We start from the raw sequence: 19,315 nt of genomic DNA, 5'->3' as shown, positions 1-19,315 counted from the left end.
CAGAGGCGTGCACACACACACACACACACACAGAGAGATCCCTCTCCCATCCCATCCCAACCCCCTGCCTGACCTACTTCCTTCTGGGAGAGCAGATACGACCTTTCACCTAGAAACGACACTAATTACAAATCCCGAGGATGGCGATAGCGATGATGGCTAGCGGTGATGATGGCTAGCTCGGAGCTGTACTGGATGTTGGGAGACTTCATCACATGGTCGTATCACTCCTGTTAGCCCGTAGCTAACCAGACAGCAGTCTTCCAATCAGCAAGGACGTAAGAGACAGGAAGTAATGACGCTCCAATGGTCAAGCAGGGTCTGCAAGCGCCACACAACCTAACTGAGAGTCAGATTGTTAAGCTTCATACGAGGCAACAGAGGGACCGAGATCAGATCAATGTCGAAGGGATTATACCCCGGGGGTAGTGCCTAATCACACACGCACACACACAGATATGGATTTAGCTCCAATGTATCGAAATGGGTTGAATCTATAATTCAAGGCCTAAAAATACCAAACACGACGTGTTGAGCTTAGCCAGGGCCGACTGGGGGAATCAGGGTTAGACCTTCAATCATGCAGAAGGGAGGGAACATGCGTGCTGATGTCACTGTGCACGCGGCAACATTACATTTGGTAATTTTAGCAGACGCTCTTATCCAGAGCGACTTACAGTAAGTACAGGGACATTCCCCCCGAGGCAAGTAGGGTGAAGTGCCTTTCCCAGGGACACAGCGTCAACATGCCACACACACAGGGCTAAGTGGGTCTTCTTATTAGCCTGAGGCATGTTACATGTGACGTGCTGCTCCATGTGTGCCACAGTGTACAGCTTGGTCTTTTGAAACGCACGTACGGCCAAACGCAGTGCCTGGGAATAGCCTCGGAGCTACGGGCACACACACACACACACACACACACAGAACGTCCAGTGTTTGCTGCTGGTTACTTTTGTTTGCCTGGCCGGCCTCAAACAATAGGGAGGGTTGTTTATCTGGTAAGGATGGCCCTTCTATGATTCTCCCTCTCCCTCTCCCTCTCCCTCTCCCTCTCCCTCTCCCTCTCCCTCTCTCTCGGGGCCCTCCTGCTCGCTCCATCACATGACTGCGGTGAGGTGGCGGGTCACATGGTTGCTCTTGGCCTGACAACAGGTTTCATGGCCAACACAGTCTGCGAGGCCATGCTGTGGCAGCCTCCCACCCCCCCAGCCCCTCAGCCTCCCAGCCCCTCAGCCTCCCAGCCCCTCAGCCTCCCAGCCTCCCAGTCTCAGTTACACCTGCAGCCGACTCAGGAAGCTGGAGCGTACGCTCAGTCAGGCAGCCGGCACATCACGTCCGTGCCCCGATTGGACGACGCGTCCAGGAAGTGGCGTGGCTCTCGGAAGCCGATTGGACGAGAGCGTGAAGTGACGGCGCGCGGGCTGTTACTAGGGCAAAGGTAACCAGGCAGGCTGTGAGGGCCAGTATGATGGTGGGCGGTGACAGCGATGCTGGAGGTGGTGGTGGACGCCGTCATCTGTCACGTTTCCGAGCTCTCTCTCTCTCCCGTTACATTAAAAACGCACACAAGCGCGCACGCGTTCACACACACACACACAGTTCTCTCCATAGCTGTAATCCTTCCTCTCCTCTCCCTTTTTTCTCTCAATGCCCTGCAGCCTCTCTCTCTCCCTCGCCCTCCCCCCTCCCTCCACCCCCCCCTTATCATATGACGGTCAAACGTTGCTCTCCGTTCCATTGTGCAGCATAGGCCGATGGGAGAGAGGAAGTGATGGAGGGAGGAAAAAGAGATGTGTGGAAAGAGAGAGAGAGATAGAGAAAGAGAGAGAGGGAGAGAGAGAGAGAGAGAGGGAGAGAGAGAGAGAGATAGAGAAGAGAGAGAGAGAGAGAGAGAGAGAGTGGGGGGGGGGACGCCTTCTACCTATGTGTAATCTGCCCGGAAACGAGCGCGTCGAGCCATAGCAACAAAAAGCTACATATTCTCTCTTTCCTGACAGACTAATGATAGAGTACGCGGGTCCTGAACCTCACCCTCAATGGTTTCGACAGAAAAGTTGCCACATTTTTTGCGCATTTGACACTATTCTAGCTCTGATCTTTTCGCCGTCCAGATCTCAAAACTGGTCAAGACGGAGTAAACATTCCTCTCGTTCTCTCGACGCTTCAAAACGACCGATGGGGAGACCGAACGTCGCATCGGCTATAGATAGAAAACAAACGTAAAATGAGCGACCTGTGGACATTGTGGAGAAAGGGTCCTGTCAGGGCAGAGAAAGGGAGAGAGGAGTGCATTCTCCGCTCTGTTCCTCTTGTTCAGAAAAGACGACGTATCTCAAAGACAATGAGGCCATTGAGAGTTTTACGACAAGGAGACAACTGACAAGCTTGTTATGTTTGAGTGACAGGCCATAGGAATGTTTGGGAGCTAAAGTTCATTAGCAAGTCTTGGGATTCAATGGTGGTCACAGATGGACAACCCCCATATTCCGAGTCGTAGAGGACAAGAGAAAGTGTGTGTGCCCGTGTGCGCGTGTGCGTAGTTGGTGGAGAGATGGGGGACTTTTCAGATTTCCATAGTCGCACAACAAGATTTCTGGGTACTTTTGGAGGATCCGGTTGTGGAAGGTGATCAAATCCTGTGTGAAAACAAACCCAACCGGACGACCAGCCCAATAGGATGTTTAGTCTGGTACTGCAGTGGAACTCACTGCTCAGAAAACAGCCCGACCGCTTGAAGGAAATCATCCAGAACCCACTGGCGCGCTAAAAAAAGAGTTAACAAGGGTTAAATCCGTGTGGGATTTGAGGGGAAGCCCTTTTAACCAATCGGCTCTGAAGGACGCATGTAAATAAAGGGAATTGTAGTCAATTACTAGGCAGACTAGGGGACTCGGTCACGCTGGCCGTCTGACACAGTGCCAAGCCACGTGGTGGAGTGACATCTGCAGCCATGCATGGCAACACAGCAAGCCCGGGGGAGGGAGGGAGGGAGGGAGGGAGAACACTGAACCAGGGAAGAAACAATGAGAGAGAGAGAGAGAGAGAGAGAGAGAGAGAGAGAGAGAGAGACTCAACAAAGTGGAGGGATGAAAGGAGCTGCTAGAAAACAGCAGTGGACAAACGGGAGACGAAACAAACAAACGGAAACACGTCCAGAAATAGAAGAGGGGAGAGAGGGACGAGGTGGAGGGAGAGAAGGGAGGGAGGAAAGGAAGGGGGGGGGGGTTCTGTGGGGCCAGCTGTGCGGTGTGTGTAGCAGGCCTGCCCCAGAGAGGCTGGGCCGAGGCTGGCCTGGCCCATCACTAACACATGGATTAGTCCACACGTGCACACACACTGCCTCTTAATCTGGTCCACTGCAGCAAGGCAACACTCCAGGATAGGGAGAGAGAGTGGAAGAGAGAGAGAGACACACAGAGAGAGAGAGAGAGAGAGAGAGAGAGGGAGAGAGACGGGCGGGCGGGGGGAGAGAGAGGGGGAGGGGGAGAGAGAGAGAGAGAGAAAGACACAGAGGGGGAGAGAGAGAGAGAGAGAGATGTTTTAAATAGAGAGGGACGGCAAGAGGGAGAGCGAGGAGAATGAGAGAGCGTGCGAGGCAGGAGAAAGAGAAAAAGCGGGAGAGAGAGAGAGAGATACACAGAAAGATAGTGGCAGAGTGGGAGAGAGAGAGGAGGGAGACCGAGAAAGAGATGGAGAGAAAAAACTGCAAAAGAGAGAGGAGGATCCTTCGGAGCGCACACACATCAGAGGGATGTGATGTCAGAGGAGCATGTGACTCTGGCCTCCGTGAAGCCAGCGCCCACGAGCCTCACCATTCCAAACACAGAGGCACATCCTCTGCCCTTCCTTGATCCCTCCCTCCCATGGAAGCCCTGGGTCAGAGCAGATTGGGATTACACTCCAATAACCATGACGGACGTCCTAACGCCCCACAGGGGGGAGGGGGGGGGGGGGTGAAGATCCAGCCAGATGTTGGATCTGAGGGGGTCGCCTGTAGTGGTGTCATCCCCTCGTTTCTCTCTCTCTCTCTCTCTCTCTCTCTCTCTCTCTCTCTCTCTCTCTCTCTCTCTCTCTCTCTCTCTCTCTCTCTCTCTCTCTCTCTCTCTCTCTCTCTCTCTCTCTCTCTCTCTCTCTCTCTCTCTCTCTCTCTCTCTCTCTCTCTCTCTCTCTCTCTCTCTCTCTCTCTCTCTCTCTCTCTCTCTCGAGCTGATTTAGACTGCTGATGGGGGGTCTAATCCACCCACTACATCCCCACTGACACACACACACACCCACACTACATCCCCACTGACACAGACACACCCACACACACACCTTGAAGTATCCATATCCCTAACCCTAGTCTAAGAGGGAATTTGGGGATTCCTGCGCCAGTCAGTCAGGAAGAGAAACACTGAGGTAGTTGGGAGAGGTTGGCTTATGAAACACCAGGGGCACTGGGATCGGACAAAATAAAGGCAACGTTCCCTCAGGCCCCTCCCCCTCCCTGGTCGTGAGGAGAAATCAGGCGCCACACAGGTTGAATTTAGTTTGTTGTTTTCAAAAAGGCCCCTGGTGTTTTTTTGGCCCACTGTTTTGAGTCATGGTTTTGTCAGGCAAAACACTGGGCGAGAGATTCTAGAAGGGTATGGAACGTACAGTAGTGCACTCTGTTCCGGAACAGACCGCTGTGGTTTGAGGACTGTCCTTCGTGGCACAGAAGCTTATCAACAAAGCGTGACCCAGTAATGATGAAGTGGTTCAAAACACTGACTGGGAAGGAGGGAGGGTTCCATGCAAACCATCTCTCCTTTTAATAACTATCGAAATCGAGCCTTTCCTGAATGCTCAAGCGTGCCTTTCATGGAGAGAAACATACCATTCGGTTGCCTCCTACCTAAACACAAGTCTCGTCTGGCATCCGGCGCCCATACCTTCCCCCTGGTCGGTCCTGTTACACTGCGTCCTAGCCTGGAATGATGATAGCATGGCTCCCCCTGTGCGGAGGTGCTGAGATAAGCGGGGTCGGAGGTGAGGGCCTGGGAGGACAGTGATGGGGACAGGGGGGGCTGACCCTGTCAGGACTTAACCACTCTGCAGTCCGACACTGACGCCTAATCTCCTCCAGGCGTTGGGGAACGTTGTGGGAATGATAGAAGGGAAGGATGGAGGATGCAAAGAAATGAGGAGTGGAGTTGAGATGTGGGGGTTTGCGAGGGTGACCTTCAGATTCCCCCCCCCTTTCCCTGGCCTGCGTCCATGGCAACACCCACAGCTGCCCCTGTGTTTGTGTGTAACTTCACAACACTCATTGACTTTGGCTGTGTCTTAGTGATAATAAATGTGCAGAGGCAGTGTGGGTGTGTGTGTGATGTCAATCTGGGCGGGCCCTGCACAGAGTCAGGACCTTGCAGGTTGTCATCCCGACCCTAATCCAGTTCAACTGGCTTTACTTTTGACTTTACCATTACCTGACCGGTAAGCTATATAACTAAGGTTGGAGTGGAAATCCAACAGTAAGATCACTTTCCAGGAACAGGGTTGGGCAGCCCTGGTGTTAATAGCCACTGCAAGCCATTGTGTCTTGGTGTGTGTGTGAACACTTGTTTTGTAATTCAGCTTATTATTATTTTTTGACAGGTGTTGTCTCCTTTAAACCCTGAGCTCGTTAACAGTTCCTCCATGGCCTAATAACTCAGCCGGCAGTGGATCAGTCAAGGTTAATCTGGGTTAACATCTGTGCAGAGTTCATTTCAATGGGTTTTTAATGGGGGTGGCTAGGCTAAGCTAAGCTAGGCGCTACGCTAACCAAACCCCCTGCCACCAGTCAGTGCTAGAACAAAAAAGCTCTGCCCAGCTCCGTCCTGCTCACCAGACCAAAGATCAGGTCCCTTAAGCTGCTTTTTTCTGAGCCAAGAAAAAGCTTAGAAGCTGTCACGTTGGAGACGGAACAAAGCAGTTCCCTCAGGAACCCACCAAACAACGAGGATGATGGGAAACAGGTCGGATGTTGTTCAGCGGACCCCGGGAGCATCCACACGGGGCGTGTGCACATGTGACGGCCGTGAGGTCGGCGGAGCTCACTGGCTTCGCCGTTCAAACACAATGTCAGAAGTCATTGCAGAGTAAGGATACAACTACCTCGTGTTCGTTTTGGCCTTAAACCAAAAAGCTTTTTACGTAACTCCAGTTGTGTAATTAGCTGGAAATAAGTAGACCAGGTCCGGACGATCGTGAAGCCACAAAAAAAAAAAAAGCCTCCTTGAAATCGCTCGATTGAGGAACTTGAAAGCACAGAACCCTCGCGTCAGCTAGGCCACACCCCCACAGCTGTTATCTTACCTACTTTCAAGTCAGATCTTTTAAACCTGTAAAAAAAAAAGGTCTCCATTCCGCTGCGGGCTGTCGTGACTACCCTCAGACACCAGGCCAAAGGCCCGGCTAAATGAGCCGTGACCGTCTGCGCGTTCCTGTTGCCGCTTCCTCCACCTTGCACCACCCGAGAACGAGGGCCGGGCACCACCGCCCTTGCCCCGCGCAGGAAACGAGCCGCTTTGGTGTCTAATATCCCACTGGCAACACCAAGTCGGGAAGGGATGACTCCCTTCCCGACTTGGTGGCTGAGTGGTGAGGGAATCGGGCTCGTAATCTCAAGGTCGCCAGATTCCCGGACGTGCCAAATAACGTTGTGTCCTTGGGCGAGGCACTTCACCCTACTTGCCTCGGGGGGAATGATGTGCACGGGAGACTTGTTTGAACACCCCCCCCCCTCTCCCCCCCTCTCCCCCCTCCCCCCCTCTCCACCCCCCCCTCTCCCCTCCCCAGCTCCCGTTGTAAAGGGTTTAAGTGGAAAAACTAATATAAGTTTCTAGTCAGGGCGCCGTGGCAACTCATTAGCAGTGTTTACCACAGCTCCCGTCCTGATAAACCACATTTATTTTGTTTACGTGTGTGTGTGTGTGTGTGTGTGAGGGCCGTGGCTTGGCTGGATTTACAGCTTGGGGTGAACGCATGTTCTGCTGTTCTATTGATTCTTCATAAACAGAGTCAGAATATAGCGGGGCCCTGTGGAAACACACATTTCATCGTGAGCCATGTCATTCTTCACGGCTGTACAGCTATAAGCCTGTGTAGGAACATCCCGAGAAGCACACAGGACAAGCTATGCTAAGCTGTAAGGATGACAGAATGTGCCTGCGACAATATAGGAGAAAAATATGATAAAGGGCCGCAAGTTCCCGAATGAACAGATGCCATATTCTCGACAGAATCGTCCAGCACTTAGCCACCCTCCGTCCAGCATAGCAACAGCTGATGGCAACGTCGTTTCGGTGGTAAACCGCCAGTGAAACAGGTCTGTAGGAGAAATCACGTAATCAAAGAGCAGGAAGTGGCGGCAGCACGTTATCTGGTGAGGCCTGTTCGGAGAGACAGGGATCTGGAGGAATGTGGTTTTCTGGTTTTCTCAGGGCCTCTTTCATCTCTGGCCTGTCCCGTCTGTCTGAGAGCAGGCAGGGGGCAGGCCGGGGTTATCTGGGCCTGTGGGGGCTGGGAGGGGGCTGGGAGGGGGCCGGGGAGGGGGCCGGGAGGGGGCCAGGCCTCACGGCCGCAGAGATGTGGAGCCCTGATAGAGATGGAACTCAAACGCCCTGGACCTCTCAACCTGACCTTACAGCAGGACAGAACTGGGCGTGATGGAATGGCCAGATGGAACTGAAGGGGCTTCCGTGGGGTTGTTTGGGAGCGTACGGATAGTAGGTTCCAACTTGTGATTCTACGCCATGAACTGCACATTTGGATGGCGGGGCGGTGTGACACGTACTGTACAGTGGTGCTTGCAAATTGGATTAGACACGAGGAAGAACGGAGGGCAGGATTGGAAGTGACTTGGAGTACAGCTCTTAAAAGATGGATTACCACTCTAAGCTGAAATCACTCCATTTTCCCCCCTACTTTGTGCCTTATGCCAACTGTAAAATTGATTACTCTGACCATAAGGGTTAAACTACCCAGCAACGCTAGAGCCATATTGAAAAATGTTTAGTTTTTTTATTACATAAAAGAAACATGTTATTGGGTGAGAGAAAAAGGATACAAAATTATAAAACAACAGGCGCTATCTGCCGCCTCGCATGCATTCTTGCACAGCACGGAATGTTCTAGTCACGTTTCAGTAGCTGACACCGTAGTTTGGAGCTGCCCTCCTCACCCACCTTATCTCCACGCCACATCCCACACGGATCGCCATGGTGGTTGCTGCGGTGATAGCCGCCACGTGTGCGCTATCTGCACGGGCCCAGTCGAGGCGGCAGGAACGGCATCGCATGCGAACGCTGGCTCAGAGAGTCGATGACACATCAACTTCCTGTCTATATTTAACCATCTAATTGCCTGCCTCTGCCTCCCTCGAATGTCCTCATATTTTAGACGGGCAGTCAGCCAGGACAAAAAAATGACGACGGTAATAATAACGGGTGGTGATGTGAAAGGTAATTACCGCTAATGGATTAGGACACCTACATATTTTTGTCGCGCCCAGACCTACAGCTGGTACTGGTGCTAGTTAGACAAGGACATGAGCCTGTCTCTACACCTCTGTTTACAGTACATCGTCAGTGTACAGCCCTCTCCTGTTAACCGTTTCCAAGCCAACCCTTTGAGGATATTTCCAGGCGAAGCACCGCTAGCTACTACTGCATGTGGGTGGTGGCAGGGAATCTGATAAGAGTTTCTTAGAAAACCTCCTTCTATCTCTCAACTCAACCTGTAAACGATGGCACTGAGAGGAGGCCCTGTTCTTAGGACTTCACAGCTCTGATGAACTTAAGAGAAGCTTGTGAGAACCAGCCAATAAGAGAGGTACTGTACTACATAAGAGCTTTTTTTTCCAAGGCCAATCCTTCTGATTGGCCTTTGTTTCTATGGCCCGCTCTTCAGGTCGCAATGACGGGTTTGGGACCTTTGTATATGGGGAACGCACGCACACAACCTTGCATAACCACCACAAAAGACGAAGTGAACTTGTTTTGGCCCCTTTCCGCCTTGCACCCTATCCTGACCGTGTAACTCAAAGCCCTTAGCAACCACTCAGTTGCATAACCCTTTTGTAAAGTGGTGACTCAGGAGAGAGAGGGAGAGAGAGGAAGAGGGAAAGGGGGAGAGAGAGAGAGGTAGTGAGAGAGAGAGAGAGGTAGCGAGAGAGAGAGAGGTAGCGAGAGAGAGAGAGGTAGCGAGAGAGAGAGAGGTAGCGAGAGAGAGAGAGGTAGCGAGAGAGAGAGAGAGAGAGAGAGAGAGAGAGGTAGCGAGAGGTAGCGAGAGAGAGAGAGAGAGAGAGAGAGAGAGAGAGAGAGAGAGAGAGAGAGAGAGAGAGAGAAAGAATTGGAGAGCAGGACAGAGGGAGGGAATGCCCTTAGCTTAGCAGATCTAGGTCAACCCTTACTTCTGGTTGTGATGACCTGTTGCAGAGGAGGCGAGGCTTGAGGCAGAGCACAGAAGGGGGGGGACCATAGACATATATATGTCTATGGGGGAGACTGGCAGGCTGAAGGAACACAGGATATGACCCGGATGTGACCTGACCGCGACAGGTTGATCTTCAGTGTTTACACAGAGCTTCGTAAGAGGGCAAAGAGGTTCCAAAGTGAAGCCCCCCAAAAAAAAAATCGAGAAAGGGACTGACTTTACGATCGAGTAGATATCTGTGAATAATCGGTGAGCAATTGTTGCACTGCGACTTGTAAAACACCGACAGTTCCTTGACGCTAAACCACTGAACACTGCCAGAAGTGGACCCTTCTGGGCCTTGATCATCCATCACATGCAGGGTTTTGTAAGTCGTTTTGGGTACAAGCCTTTGCTGAAGGAATACATGTAAATGTAATTTGCCTGTTTGAGTTTCACTTTCACTTAGAATAACACGTGACAAAAGACAAATGCTAAACACACTTGTGGGTGTCACGTTCTCTTTTCGGCGCTGACGTGTGGCTCACCTGTTTTTCTCCAGCTCGTTGTGCGTTGACCTGCCAACAGAACAGAAGGAAGAGTTTCAGTACACCAGGAAACACTGGCTAGCATCGTACATCATGACAGTGCCAAACAGCTATTTCCCACAGTACAGAAACGAATGTTTGTTTAGTCGTGTAACAAAGTAAAGTCTGTTTAGTATTGTAACTTATTTTAACTACCTGAATGTATGGTCATGTTCCACACTTAACTGATGTATACTATGCATCTACAGTAACTCAATTCAAATGTATGGTATGTGCTGGAACTTAGTGTAACATGTTACATACAGTTAATAGTGCCTGTCCTTCTCTCATCATGAGGAGGGCTAGATGTTCCTCACAAGAGATTCTGCCCTGTAGGTCCCACATCAATGGCTGCACAGTACACATACAAGCTTTGTTACAGTGGGGCCTGTATGTTCCTGTGTGTGGGTTTCTGTGCCTGAAAGTGTGCGTGCATGGGTGAGGATGGATGACCTGCCCGTGTGCGTCCGTACGAGTGTGTGTGTGTGTGTGCGCTGTGTGTGCTCGAGTGTGTCCATGTGAGAGCAAGTGTGCGGCTCCTGGAGTGTGCGTTCTCGCAGGGTGTGTGTGTGTGTGTGCTGGGGAGAGAGTGTGTGTGCAGCCAGGGGTTCAGTGCACTGTTAATAATGCAAAGTGAGTAAGCAGGTCCCGTAAGAGCTTCTTTGTGTGGGAACATGCTAAAGGGAGACATCCCTCTCCCAGGCTCTCGACACAAACAGGGATGGGAGGGAGGGAGGGAGGGAGGGAGGGAGGGAGGGAGGGAGGGAGGGAGGGAGGGAGGGAGGGAGGGAGGGAGGGAGGGAGGGAGGGAGGGAGGGAGGGAGGGAGGGAGGGAGGGAGGGAGGGAGGGAGGGAGGGAGGGAGGGAGGGAGGGAGGGAGGGAGGGAGGGAGGGAGGGAGGGAGGGAGGGAGGGAGGGAGGGAGGGAGGGAGGGAGGGAGGGAGGGAGGGAGGGAGGGAGGGAGGGAGGGAGGGAGGGCACATCCTATGTTTTCACAGTTTCCAACTGTCAAGTTGGAAGGGACTATGGGAATTGGCACCCCTTCCGAGAGTGCATTTTTTCTTCCTCTTTTTAAAAAGTTTAATAATTTACGGCGATATAAATACCGTATGTCACCATTAGAAGACATTATGGCTCGTGTGTGTGCGTGTGTGTGTGTGTGCGTGTGCGTGTATGTGTGTGCGTAAGCAAGACCGGACCCCAACTGAACTGTGGATTTGATTGAGCCAGATGACAGAGAATTACAGAAGTTGTTGTCAGTGTGTAGCACAGCCCAGACATGCAAGGACCTGGCAGATTGATTTGGACTTGCAGGGACATGTACGGCCATACAGAAGCATGGGCCGTTTCCTGTTTTTGTGAGTGTGTTTTCTTTCACTGGTATACGAAAATAATAGGGACATTCTTCAAAGCTGTCTTCAGTTACTGAGATGGAATGTAGGCTGCACAGACGAAACCAAACATTCCGCTGTCTCGACACAATAGACGAAGCAGCTATTCATGTGCTGCACACAAATGTATCTTGATGGATCGAGCCTTAACCCTCTTTATCTTTATGGCAGCAAGTCACCATCCCCGGATCCCCCCCCCCTTTTCAGTGTAGCTACCATCACTCTGGATCAGTGAGAGCCCTCTAGCCTCACCCTAGTCCCAGCCCTCACCCTAGTCCCAGCCCTCACCCTATAGCCCCACCCCCTGCCCTAGCGTCCAACCCCCAACGTCAAGCCTTCAACAGGGCCCGAGGTCCATTAAAACAGATCAATCAAAGTGATAGCTGGCTTCAGCTCCGTGCCCCCCCCCCCATTTGTGAATCCACATCATAAAACACACCGAACGGCCCGCAGGTCCCCAGCTCGCCATGAGAGCGTCGGGAGTCTCCGCGGCTCAACAGGAAACACAGATGCTGATATTTGCATGGTGGTGGTTAGGGGGGGGGGGGGGGACAGGAGAGGAGGTCCGTCCATGCCACGCACAGTAACACACGGAGCCACACAGCCCGTCTCTCTCTTTATCTCTCCCCCCGCCTTCCCTCCCTCTCTCTTAACGCTGTCAACGAGATAAACAAACACAACCCTGCGTCCGGCAGGAGAGGGGGCCAGCGCGAGATAAGCCCATCACTTTTAAGCCCTGTCCCTGTAACCGGGAGCAACGGCTTTACCTGGGCGACTCGCTGTCCTTCTCACCGCAGACGTTGCCAGGCAGAAGTCAGTTGTGCCACAAGGGGTAATCTACCCGTCCCTGGTTTGTGAAGCCTATTCTCACATTAATATTAAACAGGGTCTAACTCATGGCTCACCTAGTCAATGCGGGAGATTTATGTCGACGGGAGAATTACAATGCAGTATGGTGTATGGCACTGATAAGATCCTCACCTTATGGCTGGAGTTTAATGCATCCTGTCGAAGCTATCTTCCTCTTGAAGGGACACTGTGTCCGACTGCACGAAAAGCTCTACTGATAAGCCTGTCATCTACGGCTTGCAAACACCGCGACTACTATTAAATCAAAAGGCCTTGTACGTTTTCCAGCAACTGTGTAATTGATATTGGGTCATAAATGCAATGTTTTTAATTAAATGTCATGCATGCACAAACGTGTTGATTATATTTATACTTATCCGTCATAAAGGTCACACTTTGTGAGCTGAACTGCCACGCATCTAAAACATTTAACAGTGAACTGTGTTATAGCACGCAATAATAACTGTGCTATCAAAGGTCTCCGTATTCCACCTTGCTCGCCTGCAAACAACACCAGCCGTAAATAGGAGCATTTTCTCCTTTTTAGGGACAGGGACAAAAATCCACCAACACCCGCGCGATTATAGGAACCGCCACAGAAATATTTTAACCGGGTGAATTGAAAGAACATTATAACACGGTATTAATCATGTCACAAAAAAAGTCTACAATTGTTTTTTCACGCAGATAAAGCGCATAAGACTGCTGCGATCTTCACCGTTCAGGCAGTAACTTTCACTTAGTCCCTAACCTCCGCACTGCAGTCACTTTGACAATCAGCTGATGAACGCTAGCTCAGGCTGTTGACGCTCTACCCTCCCCCAAAGCCAAAGACAACCTCTGTACATGACTGTATTGTACGCGTAGCCAATATAATGGTTTTTCTTGAATATGCTACGTGGCAAACATTCACTTTTTCCCCCAAATGGTGGATAAAGAAGCATAGAAAAGAAGGTTGGAAACACACTACGTGCTGCTGTGGCAACAGCTATGCTTTTGTTAAAGCGGTTCTTGTTTACCCGACGTTAGTGTTGTATTGGGAGTGAGTGAGATGCAAAGGTGTTCGCTGTGCGAACAAGTAGCTACCAGCAAATGAATGACAGCTGACACATGATATTTTAGGAGCAGAAACAAGGAAATAGAAGGCATACACAACGACATACCTGTTATGGTTGTTGTTGAACTTCTTGTTTCGGAATTTCCTTTGCCTCTGGTAGTTTGTGTTATCAATTGAAGGAAAGGTCGATGCATATCCGTGTTCACATTCTGTTTTAAACAAAACTGTAAGTTAGCATAGCTGGTTGGGTTTGAAATCCACCACCTTATGCACCGTAGACATGACTCCGTAGGAAAACACACAACGTTGACACTTAATAATGGGAATATGTTGTGCAAACTCTTCAAATAGCAGGCTGTATTTTTTCTTAATTTTCCCCCACATAATATTACTTTAACAGCATACAAATGATACACCTGTCAGAACCTTTAAACATGACCAGCTGATGTAGCCTGGCGTATATTCTCAGGACAATAATGGACCAATGTTCCTACATGTACATCTCTTAAATTGAAAGCATACCTCTGTCTCTCCTTTCAAGATATTCGGCAGCTTCCAACAACCTCTGGATGTTGATTAATTGAACAGCAGTCATTCTGTATTGGATCTATCGTACGTTAGCTAGACGTTTCTTTTAGCTTTGATGCGATTTTAAAAAGAGAGGTATCGCTGATTTGTATTCACGAGAGGAATAGCCTGCCTCCTTGTTGAGTATTGTGCAGAAATATATCAAATCAACGTTATAAATGTCTTGATATTGTCGGTTTCTTTGCTGGCTTTTGAGCCAATTGTCAAAAAAAGCCAACAGTATTGCAAGCTAACTGGTGCCTATGACAGGTTTAGGCGCTAGAAAAATTGTTAAAACCAGTGTAGCAAAGTATTAAAAGTACCTAAGAAACACAATTACAAATTGTACAAAAGGGATATAAACAATATAAAAAATGTCCCCGATATCCCAGCGCCTGCAAAGTCCCTGCTGCCGATTATATCCACTCCTCCCCCAGTTTGTTTACCTAGCTCCCAGCTGGGTGGAGAAGTACTAGCGTGGGAGGTCGGTCTCACCGCAAAGCTTTATGGGAAACAGAGTTCTTATTCCACTTCTCAAAGGACGGGCGAAGGGCCTACTGCACCGACCAACCGTAGGCTATTGAAATGACAGCAGCAGTTTTAACTTTTAGGTAATAGTTAATACATTCGTATGGCCTTCTATCAATGTAAATACGATTTCAAACAAAGGAAAATAGCAATCAATGTCAAATATAAAATGTATTTCAAAAATCTACTCAATCATCTCAAAATGTAAAGGACACATTTTCCTTGATTGTCTTTCAATTGTGAAGCTAAGTATCTGTATTTCAATGCCCGACTAAACTATGAAAACAGATATGGGACAATACCAATCAAACTCAAATTAAAAGCATTAGCCATTTATAGAAAGTTAAAGTAACCTTAACTGTGTTTTGAGGAAAGGAATAGACATTACAGGTCTGATGATTCACTCTGTGCTGATCACAGAAGCATACTCAGGCCTACAATCCAAAGTAACGAAATAATTCAACATAAAAAACAACATTCAGACTACATCTCCATGTTATTGTTCAAGAACACCTCTTTCAAACTACAACTCCCACCAGTCCTATGCCCCCTATGGGTGTACTCCTCGTCTGAAGCCAGGCCCAGCAACACATGACATCACCGAGATACCGGCGTTTGATTGGTGCCTGGTTTTGACAAGCATGGCCAACGAACTTAGACTTGGCCAATTACAAAGGGATTTCGCGCCATGTGGAACCCATGTGGCAACACCCACAAATACCAGGAAGCAAACAACCGAAAGAAAAAAAATACACAAAGTGCTGCAGAACCTCTACGAATGAGGATTATGATGGGTCACAAAAAGTTGTACCTGTGTTGAACATGTATTTTAAATTTTTTGCCCCGTTCCAGCGTTATCTGGATATAGACTCGACAATTAGTATACTGTTCAATTAGGCAAATAGCCTACTTAAATACTTATAGGCTAATACTTCTATTCATAATATTACATAATATTCCAAAACAACATAATAGTTACCTTGAAATTAGAAATTGTTTTAGTTTAGACTTCAATTCTCACAATCAAATGAGACTAAATCAGCCTTATGACAAATGACGATTCCCAAGACTTGAAATTTCAGACCAGAAATGACTCGGAAACCTTCTGATCTTGATTTGGTCTCTTTCTATAAAGGCCGAGAGCACAATGACATCACGCAAAAACTGAGTTGTTGGAGGGCGCTGCAATGTCGGATTTTACTCAGTTTGAGTGCTCGTTTTGCCCAAAAAAAACAATTACACCCACACCCGTTCCCTATTATCATCCCAATCTCTGCAGCAGTCAAATGTGCAGCGAGGAAGAATACAGACTATGAACTTGGGTGCAGAGAAGGTGCACGGGAATATCCTACAGATAATTGTTTAGATGTGAGGGGAAATCATGAAAAATAACAGCTCGTCCATATGTAGGTCAATAAAGGATAAGATATGTAGGCTATTTGTGTCCGCAACTGTCCACAATGGTGTGAAATAGCCAGGCTTGTTTATCAATGCGTATGGACCACATCTTAAGGATTTTATCTCATTTGAATGAACTGAACCCTTTGTTGTCTGAGTCTATTGACAACAAAACTTGTTTTCATCAACGTTAACAACACGCCAAAAATAAATAAAAACTTCACCGAGGTTAAACTTACTTCCATCCTTCCTTTCGGCGGTCTCGATAAAACTAGCAGCTTCCAGTAAAACTTGGACGTTTTTCAGAAAAGTGTTGATCTGGTCCATTGGAGAGTCTCTTGAGTTGAAGACGTCATTGAAAGGGCAGTCAGACATCTCAAAATCTTGCTGGTCCATGGATGCTTCGGAGTCGAAAAACACATCTTCAGTTTTCAACCCACTACTCTGTGTCTCAATTCTGGCCATTTTCGTGTAGTTCTAGGGGCTTTTCGGTGACTTTCTGAGGAAAATTAAACAGTGAGGCAGCTATCTGCAAGGCTTGTCTTGATAGATGGGTTTTTGTGAATGCGGGGTGTAGTGTTGAAGCGCTGGCCAATGTCTGTGGCGCATGAGGGAACGAGCCCTCGCAGAAACCCTGTGTGTGGTAAAAAAAAAAAAAAAAAGCCCGCATGGTCCTAAAGCCCGTTCCACGAAATATAATAACGCATTTTTATTATTCATCAATAACTTTTCACAAGAATTCATACAAATAAATACCTGAAAACAGATAAACTCAGAACACATACAAAAGTATAAAAGACAGCAAATAAACAAGCACGTTAAAATAATTGCATAAACCAGATGTTAAAGCCATGATTCTCTTAGATTTTGCCTGCTTGCATGCAACAGTTACAGATGGTAGCAGACTGCGTAGACATCATAAAACGCCGTCAGTCGTTTTCATGTCCTTGTGTGTTTGTGTAGGCAGCATGAATACGGAATTGATGTATGCGACTATATCGTAGTCCAGACTCACATAGCTTTCATAAAAACTAGACTTTTTGGACCAGAAGGATGTTCCCTATGCTCAACAAATTAGAAAGAAAGAATGGAGAGCAAAAACATCAGATTTTCTTTATGGATAAGTAGAACGGAAAGTTAGAAGTAAAAGGTAATCCTCCACCACTATGGTCAGGAAGTAGCCTACTCTGATGGAGTCAGTGTTTGTGTGGTTGTTAGTGTTTTTTTTGTATCGATGAACCGGTTCCTCAGTTTGTCGGTTTGTTGTTTGCCACCGTTGATAGTAAACATTTGTCAACTAGTTGTTTTCGTGGTTAATTCCGTCCTCCATTTGATTAGAATCCCAATCCCCTTCTTTACAGCAGGCCTATTGTCTCTCACTGGGCTGTTACCGTTGATGATGTGTTATTAATTCACCTGCCTGGTCAAAGAAAGATGAAATAAAACGTCAGCTAAGCCCCTGGGCACCTTTTGCTGCACGAGAGTTTCCTTTTAAGCAGGTCCAGGCATGGTGCAGACTACCCTTAGTACCTACCAGCACCACCACCACTTCAAAGCCCAGCGGTGGGCCTGCGCCTGTTTGATGTAAAGTTCACAGGGAAAACCTTCAAGTCCGACACACACAAGAAAACCGAGGGGGTGTATATACGTGCCACCGCCCTCTCCCACTCAACCGCCACACCCCTCACTCTCCAGACCCCCCCTCCAGACTTTCACCCCCCCACCCCCACCCCCCTCCATTCCCAACCCCCCAGGAAAAACCAAAGAAAGAGGAAACGTCACTCTCTTAGGGGAGACTGATTCGACAAAAGATGGGTGCTGCTGCACAATTTTTTCAAAATGAACGTATCTGGAAACGTCTGTCGCGGCTACGCCCTGCAGATACAATCACAACGACTTCCTCTTTAAGGTTAGTCAGGGCTGTGTGGCGTGGTCTTTCTTTGTCAGATTACCTCAAACAGCATCAAAAGAATGTATCTGTGTGTTGGGCCTTCGATCTGAGGCAAGTTTTTCTCGGTCCTTCAAGGGGCCTCAACCCTGGGACCCCTACTGTGCCGAACCCCACCCTCACAGCCCCAGGGTCTAACCTACTCCTTTACGGTATCATTCCAATTAAATTGTCTTTCTTCCCCTTAATTAAAGGGTAATATCCATGTCAAAACAAGGGGGCTAGCCTAGCCATAAAGCTAACGACGACTAGGTTTGGGCAGGACAGAGGGAGGGGAAAACAGAGGTCAAATATTTCAATAACATCGGCTCCATTCTTTTAAGGCTAAATGGCAACCATAACAACCAAGTCATCCTTGTTGGAGGGAAGGGGGGAGGACACATGTAGAGGGGGTCATTAAGAAAGGGGGGATGAAAGGAAAGATTGGAAGAATGATTGAGGGGCAGAGGGTGGGAGAGAGAGAAGTGGAGAAAGAGAGGTGTTGTAAACTAGGCAGGGAAAGAAAAAAGAATGAAAGAGAGAGATTTGAAGAGAGAGGTGTGGGAGAGATAGTAGAACGAGGTAGGTGGTGAGTTGGAGAGAATTGATTAGAGGGAGAGATAGAAGAGAGGGAACAGTGTCAAATTATCTGACGCTCAAATCTTAACTGAGAGGAGAAGGATCCTTTTAACTGGAGGTTGGGATACTATTTTCACGCCAAGCAGGATATGATGCAATCTCAATTGGCTGATTGAATGAGGGTAGAGGAGGTGTTGGGGATGATACCCTGTAATTATCAGCGATTATCACCGGAAACAATGTCTCTTTATGTGAGCTACAAAGGTCGTTATTTTACATCGCAATCTCATCATCACAGTCTCTCGTGAAAAACTAAACATTTCTTCCCATTCTCAAATCGGCAGTTTGAGTCAGTTTTGCATTCTTGTCATCTTCCTCTCTGCTTTTTTTTCGGCGGGTCGGTGGAACGTCAGATAACTTTTTAGCTCAAACCTGCTGATCTTCCCAAACGCAGACGTGCCAAACGAAGGAGGGACGAAAGACAATGAAATACACGGTCGTAATAGTCCCCACCCCCCAAAATGACTTCCTTTCGAAACTCACTGACATTTTGGTAAATGTCACCCGTTTACAGTATTCTCGTCATTCCTGGTGCTCATATGTAATTGAGGCAAGGTGCGCCACCATGTATACTTCTGCAGTTCTCAGGAATAGAGAGTAGTGTGTGTGTGTGTGGGGGGATGCAGATAGAATGAGAGAACATACGTGTGGTTGAGAGAGAAAGAGGTGTGGAAGAGAGAGAGAGAGAGAGAGAGAGAGAGAGAAAATGGGGGTTGCAATTATACCTTAAACCCATGGATGACCCTCCAGATCAACTTTTGCTAAATAATTGTTTTTTTCATTTTATTTTTTCAGTATGGTAGATGGTTTTCCAACCTGGATTTTTGGTTTCACAAAACAACACAAACGGTTTCATACACACACACACTCACACACACACACACACCCTTTTAACCATATACATTTCCAGCAGGTCTGTAAATCAACTGTGCTTTTTCTATTGTGGTAT

The 19,315-nt window shown here is 48.4% G+C and overlaps 1 protein-coding gene across 2 annotated transcripts in view; it reads right to left on the bottom strand.

Annotated features, from left to right (window-relative positions):
- mxi1 (max interactor 1, dimerization protein) overlaps positions 1 to 16,418 on the bottom strand; it is a 24,713-nt gene extending 8,295 nt beyond the window's left edge. The window contains exons 1-3 of one of the 2 annotated variants that reach the window (XM_084685827.1): positions 16,040 to 16,418; positions 13,414 to 13,516; positions 9,972 to 10,001 (exon numbers count right to left, since the gene is read on the bottom strand). In XM_084685827.1, coding sequence (XP_084541953.1) covers positions 9,972 to 10,001; positions 13,414 to 13,516; positions 16,040 to 16,265 — 359 coding nt within the window. In that variant the 5' untranslated portion in view covers positions 16,266 to 16,418. Of the gene's footprint in view, positions 1 to 9,971; positions 10,002 to 13,413; positions 13,517 to 13,829; positions 14,349 to 16,039 lie in introns of those variants that run through there. The other variant, XM_084685828.1, reaches the window with a different exon arrangement.
- Positions 16,419 to 19,315: the final 2,897 nt, after the last annotated feature.

Source organism: Hypomesus nipponensis, chromosome 21, assembly GCF_054491055.1.
Source record: "Hypomesus nipponensis isolate SF chromosome 21, ASM5449105v1, whole genome shotgun sequence".
Classification (NCBI taxonomy): domain Eukaryota; kingdom Metazoa; phylum Chordata; class Actinopteri; order Osmeriformes; family Osmeridae; genus Hypomesus; species Hypomesus nipponensis.
Note: the sequence above shows the minus strand (reverse complement) of the source record. Positions and strands in the feature narration are given on the sequence as shown.